The sequence below is a fragment of the Mustela nivalis genome, assembly GCF_964662115.1.
Source record: "Mustela nivalis genome assembly, chromosome: 20".
Lineage (NCBI taxonomy): Eukaryota > Metazoa > Chordata > Mammalia > Carnivora > Mustelidae > Mustela > Mustela nivalis.
Window position 1 is genome coordinate 4,714,083 of NC_139039.1, and position 19,510 is coordinate 4,733,592.

At 35.9% G+C, this 19,510-nt stretch overlaps 1 protein-coding gene across 3 annotated transcripts in view; it reads left to right on the forward strand.

Annotated features, from left to right (window-relative positions):
* The window catches only part of KAT6A (lysine acetyltransferase 6A), a 110,920-nt gene that overhangs the window by 84,609 nt on the left and 6,801 nt on the right, over nt 1–19,510 (forward strand). For all 3 annotated transcript variants that reach the window (XM_082715135.1, XM_082715133.1, XM_082715134.1), the window contains 8 exons: nt 1,485–1,600; nt 7,602–7,743; nt 9,635–9,796; nt 10,870–10,963; nt 12,688–12,919; nt 13,640–13,847; nt 15,075–15,674; nt 18,232–18,544. In XM_082715135.1, the coding sequence (XP_082571261.1) occupies nt 1,485–1,600; nt 7,602–7,743; nt 9,635–9,796; nt 10,870–10,963; nt 12,688–12,919; nt 13,640–13,847; nt 15,075–15,674; nt 18,232–18,544 (1,867 nt within the window). The remainder of the gene's footprint in view (nt 1–1,484; nt 1,601–7,601; nt 7,744–9,634; nt 9,797–10,869; nt 10,964–12,687; nt 12,920–13,639; nt 13,848–15,074; nt 15,675–18,231; nt 18,545–19,510) is intronic.

Genomic DNA, 19,510 nt, shown 5'->3' on the forward strand with positions numbered 1-19,510 from the left:
CCTCAGATAAGTCCCTTGGCCTTTTTATAAAAGAGAATAATTAGAAAGGCTGGGGAGAGTTCTCCTGTTAGTTGTAGTGAAGAGGCTTCTTCCTATGAATTTACATAAAACAGTGAATAAAAATATTTTTTCTGTTAAGTCAGTGTGTGGGGGAGTCTGGGGCTGTGTGTATCTGTGGGCTCCAACAAGAGACTTTAAATAAATTTCTCTAGTTTTTAAAGCATAAAGTTGAAGGATAATATTGGATATTCTTTTGATGAAAGGTTATTAATACTGTATTTGATTAGACTAAATTCTTTTTCTTAAGTCGGTGGTTTTTTTTTTTTTAAGATTTTATTTATTTATTTAAGAGAGAGTGGGGGAGGAGGCAGAGGGCAAGGGAGTAGGACAAGCAGACTCTGAGCTGAACATGGAGCCCTATGTGGAGCTCAGTCCCACAATCTGAGATCATGACCTGAGCCAAAACCAAGAGTGGATACTTAACCAGCTCAGCCATTCAGGCACCCCAGTGCTAAGTCTTAATGTTTATAGAATATCCATTATATTACAATATATTACAGTATATCCATTAATATACGGTATGTTATATGCATAATATACTGACCCATATACATATATATGTGTATGAATATTTTCCTCTATTGGTTATAGAGCAAATCAAATTGCTCTTGAATATAAGGTTTTAAAACCTGATCTTTGTAGTCATCAGCAGTGGCTTATATTTAAAATGCGGGCATGGAAGTCATAAAGGCTTTACAAATTCTTCTTTCAGATAATGTAGTTCAGGTTATTGCAGAGATGGGGGCATAGAGATTGTTTTCATTATAAACAGAAGGTAGATAAAAGGGGTAACAGTATGTGTATAACAGCATTTTTTTGTTGATTAAATCTATAAAGAGCTACTAATGAAGGGAATTTTAGGGGCAGTGTAAAATGAATTGAAGACTCTTTCGATACTTGTTTTGTTATGTTCTTTTAATATTACATACTTTCCCAAACCAGAAAGTCACTCTTTTCTCTATGTGCTCACATGTTCAGTGGGTTGTTTCTGTTGTCTGGTGAGGCAGTGTGTGTATGACCTTGGCAAGTGTTCAGAGCTCCTTCTCCTTCCTTGTTAAAAATTACTCTTTGTCTTACATCCCTAAATGCCAGCAGCTTCTCTTTTAACAACTAAGTCATTAAGGGAGTGAGTTTAATTGTGGAAAATATTCGCAGTCTTATTAAATATGGAAAATGCAGTGACACCAGTTGCATTTGGTTCTAAAAGATTTATTAGTATTTTTTGTTCTCCGCTTGAATACCCTATTTACAAAAAAATAATATAGCTTATTTCAAAACTTGTTAGTTCATTCCTGGCTTTTTTTTTTTTTTTTTCTTTTTTGTTCTTCTGAATCCCGAGAAGACAACATTTAATTTCAGCTTTTTAAAATATCTTAGTAGATTTCATTTAGCTGACTTTTGTGATGTATTTTTCGACTGTACAGAAAGTTGGAGTGACTGGTCCCCCTGATCCACAAGTCCGCTGTCCCTCTGTCATTGAGTTTGGGAAGTATGAGATTCACACCTGGTACTCCTCCCCATATCCTCAAGAATACTCAAGGTATGTTTTCAGAGACCCTTTACCTTCTGTTTCTAGATTCATAGAACTCAACAATTCATAGAACTCAACAGCTAGATCTTGAGGACATTTTAGTCCGCTCATCTCATACATTTGAGGAAACTGATGACTCTTAAATGTCCATAGTAACAGCATATTTTGGCAACCACTCAATCCCAGTGGGCTTTCAATTTTCTTTTCTGTAACCTGTCCAAAAGCTGTTATTTAAAATTGGCCTGACACATGGTCAGAACATTTTTTCTTTAAGAGAAATTGCCTTCATACTTCACACTACTTACATGTAAATAAAGTTTCAATGAGTAGCCTTTTATCTAAGTTTTTATCATTTAATGAATTTCGTGAATGGTTGGTTTTCCCAGGAATAATTGGACAAGTGGTATGTGATAATACTACATGTAAGTAGCTTGGGTTTCCAGACATAAAAAGTAATCAGTCACCAACTTTTTGGGGTGAGGCAACATTTTTAACAAAGCCAAATTGGTTTCATGACTCAGTACTGACATTTATAAGCTGTATAACCTTAAGAAGTTACCCAGCTAGCCTGTACCTCAGTTCCCTCATCTGCAAAATGGGGGTAAAAATAATACTCACCTCAGAGGTTTCATTGTGATCATTAAAACATGAGTTAAAACATGTAAATCACTTAGAAGAGGATAAGTGCTCAGTAATGTCAGATATTTTTTTCCTTTAGCATTGAAATTAAAAGAGTTGAAAAATAAGTTTTGGTCAAAAAAATTAAACTTTGTAGTATAGCAGTCACATTAATGTTCTGTTTAATTTGTAAACTACTTAATGCCTCAGGTTTCCCATTTAGCAGAGTATGGTAAGGAATAATAAGTGCTCCATGAGTTAAACTCATGTTCAGAATACTCTCATTATGTGGCTTTTTACATATCTAGTAATATTCCTAGTCCAAAATGTTAGCACAGGTAATTATAATATTGATTTATTTAGTGTTTTACAGTATAGAGAGTGCTATAACGTGGTTTATTTCCAGAAGCTGGGAATAAGCTAGTATGTTTGTTTAAAAAAAAAAAAACTAAACTAAAAACTCAGTATTGTTACTTTTCTTTCCACATACTTTGATAACTGGTTTCCAAATGTAAGCAGAAGTAGAAAAAAAAGGAGTGAGAATGTTGTTATGGTCACAGACCTCAGCAACCAAAAAAAAGAAGAGAAAGCCAAATTTCAGGAAGCTAACACACAAGCTCATGAAACAGCAATTGAGAGCCAATTATTGTAGGGTTAGTTAGCCCTGAACACTGTGTTAGATCTGTAAGGCAGCACTCTGTTTACATCATGGAATAACAAAAATTAACATGAATTTGTTAAAAGAAGATTACATGATATGTGATTATATATTTATATATGTTAAAAGAGGGCAGGAAATTCCTCTACTACTTAAGGCAATTTCTCAAGAGTTCTGGATATTCAGAGAATTATAGGACCAAGAAAACCTGTGGCCTTACATTGTTAATGACTGTTTATTATCCTGCACTAAAAGACTTCTAAGTTATTTTCTTAATACTAAAATTTTTGAACACTTTTTGAAAAATTCATAATCATGCAAGAACAGAACAATTGCAGCGAATAAAAAGAAAAGATCCCCAAAGGAAAATCTTTTGGGAAGTGGGATTGTGCATTATTTCCCGTGATATCTAGATATTTGTGTGTGCATCGTATATTAACTAATCTTGCATCTCTGACTTAAAAAACAAAACAAAATGAAACAACAATGAAGCCATTAATTCTGCTTCATTTGGAACAGTACGATTTGGAATAGTATAAACCAGAGTTTTAACCCTAAATTTCTCCAACAGAGCCATGTGATGCTCATATATGGCAGACAGGTTCATAGAGAACCTTCTAAAACATGACATAAATAGGCTGAAGGCAAGAGTAACCTTGATCATGGGATATCCTACTCCTGAACTGTTTAGAACTTTATAATAACCTTTTTGCAAGGAGATCATACTGAAATCCTAAAGGATGAGTTCCGTGTAATTGAGGAGCTTGGGAAGTTTCCTCTCCCTTTTGATCCTGTTCCTGACTTGACGCCTAGATTATGTACAGCCCCAGTTACTTAGACCAGGATCCTTAAGGACTTTGGGTGACCATTAAATGATGAAATAAAATGAATGAAAGGAGAATAAACTATTCATAGTATTAATCATAAATTATTAGTAGCTTTAGTTACTGTCATTGAGCTTAGTACTGGACTAAAAATCTCTGGGATAATTCTGTTAAAGGTAGATATTACAGCCTTCATTTTCCAGATCAGGACTCCGCAAACATATTCAAGACCATACAGTTCATAAGTGGCAGGACCAGGATTTTATCTCACTTTTCTCTTACCACATAGCCATAACCTTTAACCACCAAACTTGCACTACTCCATATGGCATCTGTATCCACATTGATCTCACATGGCTTTTACCATAATCTTTGATTTAAGTAAAACTTCATAGAATTTTGTTGTTGTATTAAAATTTTACTACAAGTAGACCTATTATAAAGACTACACAAATTGCTACTGTCTTGGGCAATGTTCAGAAGCCAAGATCATACCATGGGAGTTCCTGGGAAGAATATTTGCATCAACCCAGAAGTAAGAAAGGCAATGCTTCTAAAGTGCATATAGTTGTGGCCCAGTCCTGACTTCACATGTAAGGGTATCAGCAGAGTGGCTGACTCTAGAATCAGTTTCAGGTTATGGAAGCGACACCCCATCATGCAGTGAGGCTTGTGTGCTCTATCAGGAAGACAATGACAAAAAGCAGCACCCAGCAGTATTCTTTAGGGCTAAGAATATTCATACTCTTTATAACTGTACTTCATTGCGTGTGATCTGATGTTCTTTCTGTATGATGTATTTTTTCAATGAAAGAACTTCGGCCATAAGTATTGTTATTAAAACATTTTGTTTTTCTAGGAGCTTTATCAGATAATTCCCTTTAGACTAACAGTGTCATCCCAGTGGGCTTGGTTATAATAAAGTAAGAGGCTTTATATTAAAATGTTTTCAGCAAGAACTGAATTGGAATCAAGTAGTTTATGATGCTTGCTTTTACTTTATTATTTTTGAGATACTACGATTTGCTGAAGTTTTTTTTTAGTCAAGAAAATATCATATACCTTGCTATTCCAAGGAAATAGCATGAACTTAAAGTTTACCAGATAAGATTTGGCAGTAATTTTTTTTTATAGATTTCATTCCTTCTTATGTTTTCTTGAACAACTTGCTTACTGTGAGAGCTTTATAAATTAGATCTTTTTTCATAGACCTTACGAAATAAGTCATACTTTATTTTCATGTCTTTGTACCAAGACCTAAAAGTTAAATTGGATGCTTTTAACATTGGCATTTATCTTTAGCACAATCCAGAAAGTTTAGTGTCTGTCACTCCTCCCTCCCTTCCTTTTATCCCAGGATTTTGTTTATGTTTCTCAGATTCATATTGTAGGAAATTTTGAGTTGTAATATTTAGCTCTCAAGTCTAAACTGTATTCCCAGATTCTTTTTTATCTTTATGTTGCAACAAGTTAAAACTCCTCATTGAGAATATAGCACAGGTAAATAAAGATAAGGTAATTAGAAGAAGGAGGCTACCATTAATTACCCAGGGAGAACCTCCTCCTATCCTTTTCAGAAGAAGAAATTACTCAAAATCCACATATTCACTAAAATAGTCTGGCAGTTGTGGGTCAGCTCTGAGACTCGGTTAGTTTATCTAGTGCCCACGTTAGATGATGAAGTTTATAATTGGGGCCATTTCGTTCTGAGATTTTTCAATTCTGGTAGTAAAGAAGCAAAAAGCTGTCTAGTCCATAGATAGACTCCTGTTTTCTGTGCAGTGGAATTTGAGGCAGCATGCAAAGGAAATAAGCAAAGTCACCTAGGAAACCTTTCTCTTCAGTGGTCTTGGCTCCTGTTTCTTGACTTCAATTTGCAGTGTCAGTTGTTAATTGTTTTACTCAGTACTTTATTTTGGAATGACTTTTGTACTAATGACATAACTTCAGGTTGTATTGGTTTGTCTAATATGAGAGATCTTGGAAATCAGTATTAGATACTGTAGAGGCTTAGAAATATTATACCTCAGCAGTTCCCTGGAAGCTCTTAGTGTGCTCTGAGGGACAGCTTTAAAAGTAAGCTATGAGGTTGTATAGGAAGAATGAATACACAGTGTAAATCCCCAGAGGAGAAGGAAAAAAGTCACATTAATGCCTTTTTCCACCTTTATTTGAGTGTGAAACACTTAATATGTACAGGACTAGTGCTCCATGAGTACACCTTGGTAAAGTCCTCAGTTGAATGTTGAATGCTTTCAGATAAAATATAATTATGTTTCAAAAGTGGCTTCTAAAGTAGTACTTGAAAAAATAGTGTGGTCTTCACACTTCAGTTAGACGTTTTTGTGGGTTTTTTGTGTGTTTTTCTTTAATTCTAGTGTGATCTTTTAAAAGCCTAACTATCCAGACTGATAGCAACTAAATTAATGAGGTTTATTAACTTATTTGAGAGAAAATGCAGTAATGTATTTGGGTTATAGGTTTTGTCATCATATCTAGTATTTTTGTATCTGCAGTTTTTAATGATAATATCAGATCTTGGATTATCAAGGCATGACCAGTTCTGGACACAGTTTGGATGCAGAGAAGTCTGTGTGCTGAGGATAAGTGAGGTGTATGTTTGTAATAGAAGAGCCACATGGTCTTCTGGATTAGACTAAAATAGTTATAAAAAGCCACTAGCCTTCAATTTAGGTTATATTATTTCCATTACTTTATGAACTGATCCAATCACTTTATTGTCTTAGCTCCTCATAAAAGGGAGCTAAAGAAGTCCTGTTAAATAACTGCTAAAATAGCATGACTATTGCATAATATAAATTCATAACGAAAAATCTGAAAGAACAATTTTAACTTGTATTTCATTTGTTGAATGATAGACTTTTAAGTTGCAGGATTTAATGGGGTATTTAACCAGAGGGAAAGCCAGAATTTCAGGGGTAGAAGGAAGGAGGTAGTATAGTATCTCCTAACTTGAAAAGATGTATTATTACAGTTTTATACTTAAAAAGATGTATAAAGTCTGCTTTCATAATACCCACTTTATATCCATTTTACTCAGCACTCTATGCCTAGTGCACCTAGCACAAGGTCTGACACAGTAGTATAGTTGACCCTTGAACTATGCTGTGGTGAGGGGCATCTCCTCCCCATGCGGTTAGAAATCCATGTATAGCTTCTGACTCCCCCAAAACTTAATAGTCTGCTATTGACCAGAAGCCTTACCAATAGCATAAACAGCCAAGTGACACATATTTTGTATTACATGTACTTATACTATATTCTTTCAATAAAGTAAGCTTAGAGAGAAGAAAATGTTAAGAAACTCATAAAGAGGAAAAAATACAATTATACTTCTGTACTGTATTTACCAAGAAAAATCCACGTATGAGTGGATCACACAGTCCAGATCCATGTTGTTCCAAAAAAAAAAAAAAAAAGAAGGAGGAGGAATGATCAAATAAAGGAAGACAGAATATATACCTTGACAAAATCTTCTTCACTTATTGGGGTGTTCTGAAGGCAGGCTTTATTTTCTACTTAGTAGAGATTATCAAGGAGGGAGAAATAGAGATTTTTATTGTCTGCCAAGTGGGTAACTTAAAAAAGTATTAGTATTAGGGAAGTAAAGTATTAGGTAAAGTATTAGGGAAGTATTAGTCTAATAGGAAGATTTCCGAATTGGGTATCTTTACTTCTCACCCTTGCCTTCCTAACAATTAGTTGGGTGCCATTAACCAAATTAGTTTTATTTTTATAGTTTGTTTTCTCTCTTTCATTTGATTAATGGGGATAACAATACATTCTCCACCTTTTTACTTGAGTAGTAATGAGAGTCAAAAAGGATAGTTGTCAAAGTTTACAAACTTATAAAAAGCCCTGTTTTTTTTTGTTTAATTATTATTTACAGGCTGCCTAAATTGTATCTTTGTGAATTCTGTCTAAAATATATGAAAAGTAGAACTATTCTCCAGCAGCACATGAAGAAATGTGGTTGGTTCCATCCTCCGGCCAATGAGATTTACAGAAAAAATAATATTTCTGTCTTTGAGGTAAAGTAGATGTTTTATAGTTGTCTTCCTGTCATTTCAAATATAGTGCCACCTATTCTGTGTCTAATTGTACTTGGGTTTTATTGAAATGTTATTTTACTGTTGTACTCATGATTGAGTCCAGTAATTCAGCTATTATGATGAGAAGCAGAATTGGGCCAATCCAGATGGTACCAAGGTCATACAAGCTTGATCTCAGAATAAATTATTCTGTATTTCAGGATTCCATTTGGTATAAAATGCCAACTGATTGTTTATGTTTGGATGTGATAAAATTGTGTCTTAGAATCTATGAAATAGTATTTAAATGAAAAAAATTTCTCTTCTACTTAAAGGAATATTTTGTAGAGGTATATTCAATAGCCATAGTAAACCTTATTTTGTAAAGAGACAAAAAAATTTTTTTTTTTTTTTCCCGCTTCATCATGAGATATGACTTGGGCTGTGTCTGTGATTCTGTGTTGTTAGTCATGGGTTTCTAGCTTCTTGATCCTCAGTTCTGTGGTGTCATTGCCAGGTGTTAATTCAGTACCTGCCATGTATTCAGTTCTCTTAATGACTGTGATGATAGGATTTCAGATTGTTGGGATCTGCTCAGTCTCTAACTTTCTTGATTTTCTCTACACCTTCATTTTAGGTGAGCAATAGTGAAGCTCTTCACCTTGCGGGGAGGCGGGTGGGGGTGGTGTACAGTACTGTTTCAGAATACCCAAGAGCAAACTGCTTACCTTAAGCACATATTGGTGTGTATTTTAAAAGAAGTAATACTAAGTTACTGAAATTCTTGAGTAGGTTTCTGTCCTGAAATGTCAGTGTCTTAGGGTTTAATGTGGGCATTCATTAGCCTTCGCATAAAAGAATAAGCTCTGGCCATTCCCAGCAACATAGGTGTGTGTCAGGAGAAATACACTGTAGTGCTCCTGATCTTGCCAACCCAATTCCAAGAAATACCTCATTTGCCAGGTTCCTACCTAGGGAACCTGCTTGGCGCTTCTGACAATAGTTAATATTCCTGAAAACAGCTTTGTTTGGGGGTAAAAATCTGATCATGATGGTCAGACTGCAGTGTTTCTGGCTGCTGGCATAGATAGGACTATAGTTAACCTTGTTTTACTTAACAAATTTATTTTATTTTTTTATTTTTTAAAAGATTTTATTTATTTATTTGACAGAGATCACAAGTAGGCAGAGAGGGAGGCAGAGAAAGAGGGGGAAGCAGGCTCCCTGCTGAGCAGGGCTTGATCCCCAGGCCCCGGGATCATGACCTGAGCGGAAGGCAGAGGCTTTAACCCACTGAGCCACCCAGGTGCCCCAACAAATGTATTTTAGAAAAGGTTGCTTTTAGATCTTTTGTTGAATTACTTTAAAAAATGAGTCAGATCAGCTTGCCATCTGAGGGATTACAGCAGCCAATCTTATTATAAAAGCAAAAAGTGCTATTTTTAAAAAGATTTTATTTATTAATTTGACACAGAGAGAGATCACAAGTAGGCAGAGAGGCAGGCAGAGGGGGTGGGGAAGCAGGCTCTCTACTGAGCAGCGAGCCAGATGGCCGGGCTCAATCCCAGGACCCTGATAATGACCGAAGACAGAGGCTCAACCCACTGAACCACCCAGCTGCCCCCCAAAAGTGCTATTTTTTTTTAAAGGGTCATCATTTCCCCATCTAGCTAATCGTACTTTGTTCAAGTATAGTATTTTTATATGTTTAGTTGCCTTAAAACAGGAGGTACCCTAATTCTGCTATTGAAAGGATAGTTTCCAGGTTCTGGGTACCGATTCTCTTAGACTGGACTATGGATACTCACAGATATTTGTAAGTGATGTGTATTATTATTCTAGAGCTAAAGAGCCACTTTCCTGATGATTTTGTTCTATTATTTTCCTCTAGGTTGATGGGAATGTGAGTACCATTTATTGTCAGAACCTGTGTCTCTTGGCAAAGTTGTTTCTTGACCACAAAACACTCTATTATGATGTGGAGCCATTTCTTTTTTATGTACTAACACAGAATGATGTCAAGGGCTGCCACCTTGTTGGCTACTTTTCTAAAGTAAGTATATCAGCTTAAAATTTGTTTGAATTCACATGGAAATCTGAAACAATCTTTGTCGGTTCTCACTGGAGACACTACACAATGCAGCACCTTCTAGGTACCACCTAACTTTTTGGAAAGGAAAATAGAAGGAACATTCAGAAACTTATCAAGTGCTTGAAGGTGCTTAGTAACATTCAACATACTGTACTCTCCTAGGAACATGGGCTGCCATTTATACTCAAGAGAAAAAGTTTTTAAATGACTTCTATTCCCATGGTAATAACTTACCGTGAACTTGTGAAATAAACACAGTCATTACCTCTGTGAGCTCCTTCTCAGTTTAAATCTTCTCTTCCTAGTTTAAATTTGAAGAATAGAAATAAGAATAAGATGCCATTTTTATTCAAGGATATTTTCTCTCCTTCCTGTAATCTTCCATTCTCTTGGGGAGAACAAAAGGTGTTTTTTTTGTAGTCAAACAACATAAAGATGTACGTCTATTTAAGCTAGCCTATGAAAAAAACTTATGTGTATTAAATAGTTACGTGGAAATACCAGCTTTAAGTATACTAGTTAAGTATACTTTTATATATATATATTACCTGAGTTTTAAAAGTGTCTGCACCCGACATTTTGAGATTGTTTTTTGTAAAGTTAGGTACAAATGATGGGAAGATGGGACTACCCTATGTAGCACCAGAGCAGGAAATAAGAGAATCTTTGAAGTGGTAGATGAATTTTCCCATTTTTAGAGTGCCACACTGACTCATCATTTTAGCTTTGCAGATTGATTGGGACTCAGATTCCTCTGCTCATTTTAGGCAATGGCATACTGTTTCTGAGTTACAGATGGTGTTAGTTGGCATAATTTTATTTTATTCTTACTCTCCTGGGAAGGTTGCTTTCTGGGTAATGGCAATGACTTAACATTGTCCTGTCTCCTCCCAGTGGGGTATTTTTTTTTCCTTGATGTGCATGCTATTCTCAAAGGACCAGGGCTTTGGTTTTGATTGTTAGTCTTTGTTTCTTAATAATTAACATTATTATTCAGTCTTACTCGCATGTTGTTCTAAAATCTTCTTTACCAGGAAAAGCACTGCCAACAGAAATACAACGTTTCCTGTATAATGATTCTTCCCCAATACCAGCGTAAGGGCTATGGCAGGTTTCTCATCGATTTCAGTAAGGATTATAATAATATAATTTTTCATTATCTCTTCTTGTGGACCTTCTGTATATATATATTTTTAGAGATTTGTAGATATTTATTGGTTCCTAGTATCTTTTGTCATACTGCAGTATGGGAATTTGGAAACCTAAAGTCATGAATTTTTTTCTTTTGATTGGACATGAAGTATTTTAAAATAGCTTACATCAAATACCGGCTTTGTGTGATCTATGCAAATACTTTGAATTTTCAACTCTAAATTTACAGGTGGAACTTACTTTTATGAATTCTAACTCACAGCAATACTCAGTACATTGTATAACTACTTAAGCTAGTACAGTGAAGAAGTACAGCACTTGCCTTATTTTTGTTACCTAATAATCTGAGAAAATTTTTAGTAACTTTTTAGTTATGGGCTCTACCTAGTGGTTGAAACACGCAGTACACCTTAATAAATCTTAAAAATAAATGGCATGGCATAGGAAATAATTTAATCAGACGTGAAAGCTAAACAGCTCTAAAAAGTCATTGTGGAATTTGAATTTTGTTTTACGTGTTGATATTGTTGCTTAGAAAGTAAGTATATGTTTATAATAGATTTTATATTAATTATAACATAGTGATTTTTGAGGGAATATTTTGATACAGGCAGTTCTTCTAAATACTAGATGATTGTATCACTAGTGTTAAGAAGTTAATTCTCAGATGGACCAGTTCAGCTTATTCTAGTTGGCCTTAGACTTATACTCCTGACCATATTTTATTGGAAATATGTACCATTGATTAATTTTGTATGTTTTCTTGGCCTTTTTAGATTAGTAGTAGAGAGTGCCACTCAGATTCTTTCCTTTAATATCAATATATTGTTTTGAAAAAGGACTCATGTTTGGATGTGTTATGCCATTTTTGCCATTAAGTAGCAAAGTTAGGGGGAAATATTTTATTATGCTAATTAGTTATACTTTTGTGATACACAACCAGCAATCTACAATTACAGTATTTGTTTTTATTTGCTTTTCCTAATGTAATCTTTATTTTCCCACATAACTATTTAGTATTTAGTAGCGTTTAGTAGTTTTCTTTGATGACAAAAAACTGCATTTCTTCTGCCATCTCCATTGTTGCTGCTCTTAGAATTTATACCTTTCTCTTTCTGTCCTTGAGAGTCCTGCACTAGACAAGAGGACAGCTACCACCATACACTCTCAGGGACACCCTCACGCTGACATCCTTGCTCACTAAGAGTTAGGGTGAAAGGGAGTGTGAGGAGTGCTTTGGCTGAAGTGAGAAATTGCCATCTGATTCACTCACAGAACCACCACAGTCTTAACAGATAGGATTACCTAAAAAACGAAGGCATTCTTTTGTATTGTTCAACAATTCAGGTATAGCTGTTGCCATCTGGTGGTCCTAATAAAACATGCAAGGGAGGTTTTCCCCACATAAAATAAAAAGCATTATTACCTTAATCGTAATGCATCATATTAATATGAAATTCTCTAATTTTTTAATGATTTGAATATTTTAACAATGTGATTTATAGTGCATATGGACAAAGTAATACTTAACTAATGTTCAGTATATACAAATTACATAATCTTGTGCAAATGTGTATTGAAATGATTTTTCAGTTTTGTTCTATACTACTTAGATTGGTTGTAGAAGAGGGAACTGTTATTTTGGTGAATTAGCCTATTTTAGGCTCTCTGACATATTTGTGATTCGGGGGTTTCTTTAGGTTATTTGTTATCAAAGCGAGAAGGCCAAGCAGGGTCTCCAGAGAAACCATTATCCGATCTAGGTCGTCTTTCCTACATGGCTTATTGGAAAAGTGTAATATTGGAGTGCCTTTATCACCAAAATGACAAACAAATCAGCATTAAGAAGTTAAGCAAGTTGACTGGAATTTGTCCTCAAGACATTACTTCCACACTCCACCACCTACGAATGCTGGACTTCCGTAGTGACCAGTGAGTATCACATCCCTTCGTATACTTTCAAAAGATAATTAGGTGGAGATGTTTGGATTAGGCAGCCAGATTATCAGTGAAAGGGCATAAACAAATATGACTGGTATATTAGGTGATCCTGAGACACCATTTTTGTTTCTATATTTGATACCATTGATCACATTTTTTAAAAAACTTTTTTCTCATCTTCCTTCTAACTTTTAGACCTAAGCTGTAGAGGCTTTTCTTTTCTAATGCTGGGAGCTCCTTCACAATATAAGAAATAACGGCTTTAGAAATAACGTCTAGTAAAATATACCCATGATTGATTTCTATATAAAGTGGTACAAAATACAGGTTAAAGGAATGTCAACTGACCCTTATCTAGAGGGGGTCAGGAAAAGATCACAGAGAAGGAGGCACTGGGCTGGAAAGATGAAGATGGAGGTTAGGAGACAGGATACAGGAGGGTAGCAGCAATTGCAGAGGTGGGAAGTGTGAGACAGTGAATGTTAACATCACTTAGTACATTGTTTTCATTGAGCATGAAGTAGCTGGCCAACTTCATATTTCCTAGCCATCTCATATGGTGGCATATTTCTGTATTTCATGCTCCCAGGTGGGGATGTTTTCGAAGCATTTGTCATCATCTCCAAGGTTTTCTGGGAGTTATAGCTCCATATTCATGGTTAGATACTCCTTGTATGTCGTTGATTGCTATAAACTTTGCTCTGGTTCCAGATTTGTGATAATTCGCCGGGAAAAACTTATCCAGGATCACATGGCAAAGCTTCAGCTGAATTTGCGACCTGTAGATGTAGATCCAGAATGTTTGCGCTGGACTCCTGTCATTGTCTCCAATTCTGTTGTCTCTGAGGAGGAAGAAGAGGAAGCTGAGGAAGGAGAAAACGAAGAGCCGCAGTGCCAGGAAAGAGAATTAGAGACGAGTGTAAGGGCATGAGTAGTCTCTATTTTTGATGACAGAAGGCTCTATTTTTGGCTTTCATGAGTATTTGTGATAATGTGTTATAATAACTTAGACCAACACAGTCAATTCACATTAGAATTTCAGTTGATTTCAGTGATAGAGATTTCAGGAAGACCGGGTTTTATTTACTTATTTGTATATTTTTAAGTCTTGGATCATTTGGAGACCTTCAAATTTGTTACAGTGTGTTATTTAGAACTAAGAATTCCATACCAGAGTGCTGATAAATGGCTAAATTGCTTTGTGGCAGTAATTGAGGAATCTGGATCTAATTTAATTCTAACCATTGTTAAAAATAAAATGAAGATCCCTTTTCCTTAAAATAATTCTGACCATTGTTAAAAATAAAATGAAGATCCCTTTTCCTTAAAATAAAAGGAAGTAATGTAAATGTGTATGTTTTCTAGTAGAGCACTAAATAATTCAGTGGGTACACAAATGTCTTTCAAACATTAAAGAGTTAATGAGGGACTGTAAAACATTGTATAGTGTTCAATATTTTTCTTTATGTGATGCATATCTTTCTCTGTTCTTTTTTTAAGCTGTGCTTTCATCCTTTAAAAATCTATGTCCTCCTTTGATAAACACAGTTTCACGCCCATTTAATGTAATTTAATTTTAAAAATGAAATTAAATATTCAGAATAAAAATAATTCTTTATAATAATTACAGACATTTTCTTTCATTTTTTTCAAACACTCCCTTTCTCTTGCCCATGCTCCAGAACCCATCTCCTCTCTGTTTATAAATTTTATTGCTGAGAAATTTGGTAAATTATATCACTTAGCCTTTGTAAGAACAATGCTGTTCACTTTGTCTTTTGAAGGTGGGTTGCATAGTGGCTAAGAGCACTAGCTCTTGGATCAGACTGCCTGGGTTTAGATCCCAGCTTCCACATTTGCCATTGCATGTCCTAGGGCAAGTTACTTGTATTTTTTGTGCCTCACTTACCTTATTTATAAAATGAGGATATAATAATAACACTTCATTGTATTGTTGTAAGGATTAAATGAATCTTATAAAGCATTTAAAACAGTGCCTAACACATGAGAAATATTCATGATAGCTATCAAATAATACTTTCTTTTCTAAAGTTCTGTTTCCTTTCTCTGTATTTAAGAGGTCATAGGAGGTATAATCAGATAAGACTGCAAAATTAATCAGCATGGTTTTATTTTCTGAAATCAGGTGGGAAAGTCTGCATCTCGGGAGAACAAAGAACAAGATTCTTATTCTTCAGTAGAAAGTGAAAAGAAACCAGAAGTCACGGCACCAGCCAGTTCCGCACGTCTGAACAAACAAGTCCTTCCCCGTGATAGTCTTCCTGCAAATAATCAGCCATCCCGGAGAGGCCGCTGGGGGAGGAAGAACAGAAAAACCCAGGAACATTTTAGTGATAAAGATTCTAAACTGCTCTTGGAAGAGACAACTCCTCAGGAACAATATGGAGAATGTGAGGAAAAATCAGAAACCTCCCAAGAACAATATACTGAAAGTGAGGAGCAGTTGGCAGCCTCTCAGGAGCAGCCAAGCCAGGATGGGAAGCCAGACATTCCCAAACGAAGACTAAGTGAGGGGGTTGAGCTGTGGCGAGGACAGCTGAAGAAGAGCCCCGAGGCACTGAAGTGTCGATTACCAGAAGGCAATGATAGACTGCCCCGTCGCTATAGTGATGGTGACAGGGCTCTCCTCAGAGGCTTCAGTGAAAGTAGTGAGGAGGAAGAAGAGCCAGAAAGTCCTCGATCCAGCTCTCCACCAATTCTTACAAAGCCCACATTGAAGAGAAAAGTAAGGCTTTTCTTTTGACTTGTTTCTTTTGACTCGTCTGTTCTTTCCCAGTGGCAGCTTATTATGCACATCTGTCTATAATGGAGTTCTGAAAAAGTGAATATAGAAATTGTTAGTGTGTTAATTTTTTAGACTTTATGTCTCGGTATATTGTAGCTTATGATCTTCCCAGTGAACATTTGAAACGTGGATATGGCTCCTGTGGTTCATGGGAATGAACGTAGACGTCATAAACTTACTTAAAGGCTGACAAACTGTTTTTCAGCTTGCTTTTTTGATGTGGTAATCATGACTTTCAGGGATTTGTCAACTATTTAAAAGTACGTATAAATTAGAAGTGCCTATGTTAGAAAAGGAGAAAAGTATCTGACAGCGTGATGGACAGCGGTGCCCTAGGTCAGGGCACTCAGAGAGGCTGTTCGTCGTAGGTGGGGTGGGACTTTTTCCCCTGTGTTCTCTTGTCCCCTCTCCAGCTCTCCCTTTTTTCTTTCAGACGTTTAGCTCAACTTGGTTTTAAAAATATTTTCTCAACTTTATCTTGTCATCTTGTAGACTTTGAATGATAGCCAGTTTATAAATGTGTTGTGGTGGTGATCATGAGTTCTGGCACGCTGTCTGCCGGAACTGTCCCAGGCTGTGGAGTGAACTTTAAGCATTGCCACAAGCCAGCCAGAGCCCAGCCCCCGGGATGAGCCACCTCAGAGTAGCGGGGTGACAGCTTTCATCCAAAGCAGTGAAACTGTTCCTTTCCTTAGCAGAACCTTATGAGGGGGGAAAAAAAGCATGGCTATGTATAAAAAAAAAAGTTTTTAATTTTAGAACAGTTAGATTTATGCAGTTATTGCAGAGAAAGTACAGAGAGTTCCTGTTTTCCTTATAGGCAGTTTCCCCTGTTGTTAACCTCTTATGTTGGTATAGTATTTTGCCACGAATAGTGAACTAGTATTTTTTTAACTTGAGTCCATGCTTCATTTAGATCTCCTCAGTTTTCCTCTATGTCCTTCTTCTGTTCCAAGACCTCATCTAGCACACACATTACACATACTCTTCATGCCTCTGGCCCCTCTTGGTCATGATAGTTTCTCAGACTCCTTGTTTTTGATGACCTTTACAGTTTGATGAGTACTGGCTAGGTATTTTAGAATGTCCCTCATAATATTAGAATAGGGTAATATGTTTTTGGGAAGAAGACCACAGAGGTATGGTGTCATTCTTACCACATCATATAAAGGATGTCTGAATATATATATGTGTGTATACACCAAACATGATAGTATTATTGTCAGTATGACTTTTCACTATTGATATCAGCCTTGATTAACAGGTTTGAGGTGGTGTTTGTCAGGTTTCTTCACTGTAAATCAGTCACTCCTTTTTTCCCCTTTCCTGTACTGTGCTCTTTGGAAGGCAGTCAGTCATTGCCATTCCCACCCATCTCTTTACTTATTCAAGCACTTATTTATACCAGCATAAACTCAGATATTTACTTTATACTTTGAGTTATACCCAGCAGTACCACTTGATTTAATTTGTTGCTCAGATTGTTCCAGCATTGGCCATTAGGAGTCTTTGAGTTTTGCTCCCATGTCCCTTTAACTTAATGTGTATTATCATCATTATAAGGGTTTTTTGTTTTGTTTTGAGCACTTCCTTAACTTTCTAGTACTGCAGGATATTCTCGGTTCATCTTATATATTTCACGTCCCAGTCCTAGAGTCAGCCACTTTTCCAAAAAGCATAGTCAGACATGCTTAACCTGGTTTGAAAATTGTACTCTTAACTAAAAGGACTAGTAAATTTGAATTTGAATTGGAGAAAAACTCAAAACAGGCTAACTCTGGCATTCATTACGTGATCAGGAAGAACATATCTTTGCCGTTTCAGGCTTGTATTGCCTATTTATAAGATAAAAGTTATGCTATTTCCTTGTGTAAACATGAGAATATTGTAACAGGCAGAGAGATCATGCACAAAATAATTGAAGTTCTTAAAAAGATTCTCTTGACTGGGAGTCAGAGACTATATTTTACAACCATTTCTATACTGACTGGATATGTGACCTTAAGCCCTGTAACCTTTCTCGCCTCTATAGAATGAGGGATTGGATTAGATAATTTCTGGTGCATCGTCTTTATCATTTTATTGTATCTGTTATGAGCTATGAGACAAAGTGTGTGTTTTTTTTTTGTTTTGTTTTTGTTTTTGTTTTGTTTTTTGTCTTGAGGTAAAGAGATGTTAAAGGAGTAGCTTCTGTGTTATTTCGGTATTGAAATAGGCATTTAAATGTAACTGAACTATTAATATGGGAATGATAATATCTGCTCCTTGGGCATGCCTTTTATAAAGTTGTATTCAGTTATCCAACATCTTTCTGTGATAACTGTGTCGTATCTTACTGTAGCATTTTGAAATAATACTCAAAATGTCTCTTGCAAACAGTATACCCATTTTATATATGCTTATTTTGTTAGATTAAAAAACTATTCATATGTTAATAGAAATGATAGCATTCTTTACTGTAAATAAAATACATTAATGTTCTTCCTCTTTTAAATAGAAACCAATCCTTCACCGAAGGAGGAGAGTCCGAAAGCGCAAACACCACAACAGCAGTGTGGTCACAGAAACTATTTCTGAGACCACGGAGGTTTTAGATGAACCTTTTGAAGACTCTGACTCTGAGAGGCCAATGCCAAGATTAGAACCTACATTTGAGATTGATGAAGAGGAAGAGGAAGAGGATGAAAGTGAACTCTTCTCCAGGGGATACTTCCGTCGTCTCTCCTCACAAGATGTGCTCAGGTGTCGGTCCTCTTCAAAAAGGAAATCTAAAGATGAAGACGATGATGAAGAGTCAGATGATGCTGATGGTATGTTTTACAGAACTGTTGCTTAGGGTAGTTTTATTGTTTTTAAAGAAACAGACTGTAAGTGATAGCTACAGACCCTTCCACCAAAAGGCTGAAAAAACGATTCTCCCCACTAAGCAAGTAAAAGATGGCCAACTTGGTAACCTTTCAGAATTTGTGTCAAGTATATTCATCCCCATTTTTTCTTTGAGCCCTCTGTCCTTTTAAAGTTTTTTTTCTAGTTTCCCTTTCAACATAGGACCAATTTTTGCCTCTGCAGAAAGTATCTTGCTCTTAGGAAATTATTCTTTTTGGCCTAATCCTTTCTCACCCATTATCTGAATCTTTAGTAGATGGATGTATTGGACTTAGCATCAGGAAAACATTGTAATAATAACCCTTTACTAGAAAGTATACTCCATGTACTTAGATGTTTGTCTAATTGTTATATGCTGACTGCTTAAAATAGGCATTTAATAAATACTGCTAAGTGGATACATGCTAGGAAGATTTTTTTTTTTTAAAGATTGTATTTATTTATTTGACAAACAGAGATCACAAATAGGCAGAGAGGCAGGCAGAGGTAGGGGGAAGCAGACTCCCTGCTGAGCAGAGAGGCCCGATGCGGGGCTCCATCCCAGGACCCTGGGATCATGACCTGAGCCGAAGGCAGAGGCTTTAACTCAGTGAGCCACCCAGGCGCCCCTAGGAAGATGGTTCTTAAATAAGATCAGTTTTGTATAAACTGGACTTGATTCACATCTGATCAGGAATCCTTCTGAATCATATCTCTAATGTGCCTTTCTCTGCAAGTAATAAATTTCTGATAAAAATGGTAACAGTGCCTCAGCATAGGTTAAATTTTATGGCATAGTGTAGAATCTGGTGATTTACTTTTAAATAACCTTGTCATATAGAAATAAAGAAACTGGTGGCCAGTATATGTGCTGGGTCACAGACTAGTCATTTAGATCCTACCCTAAAGTT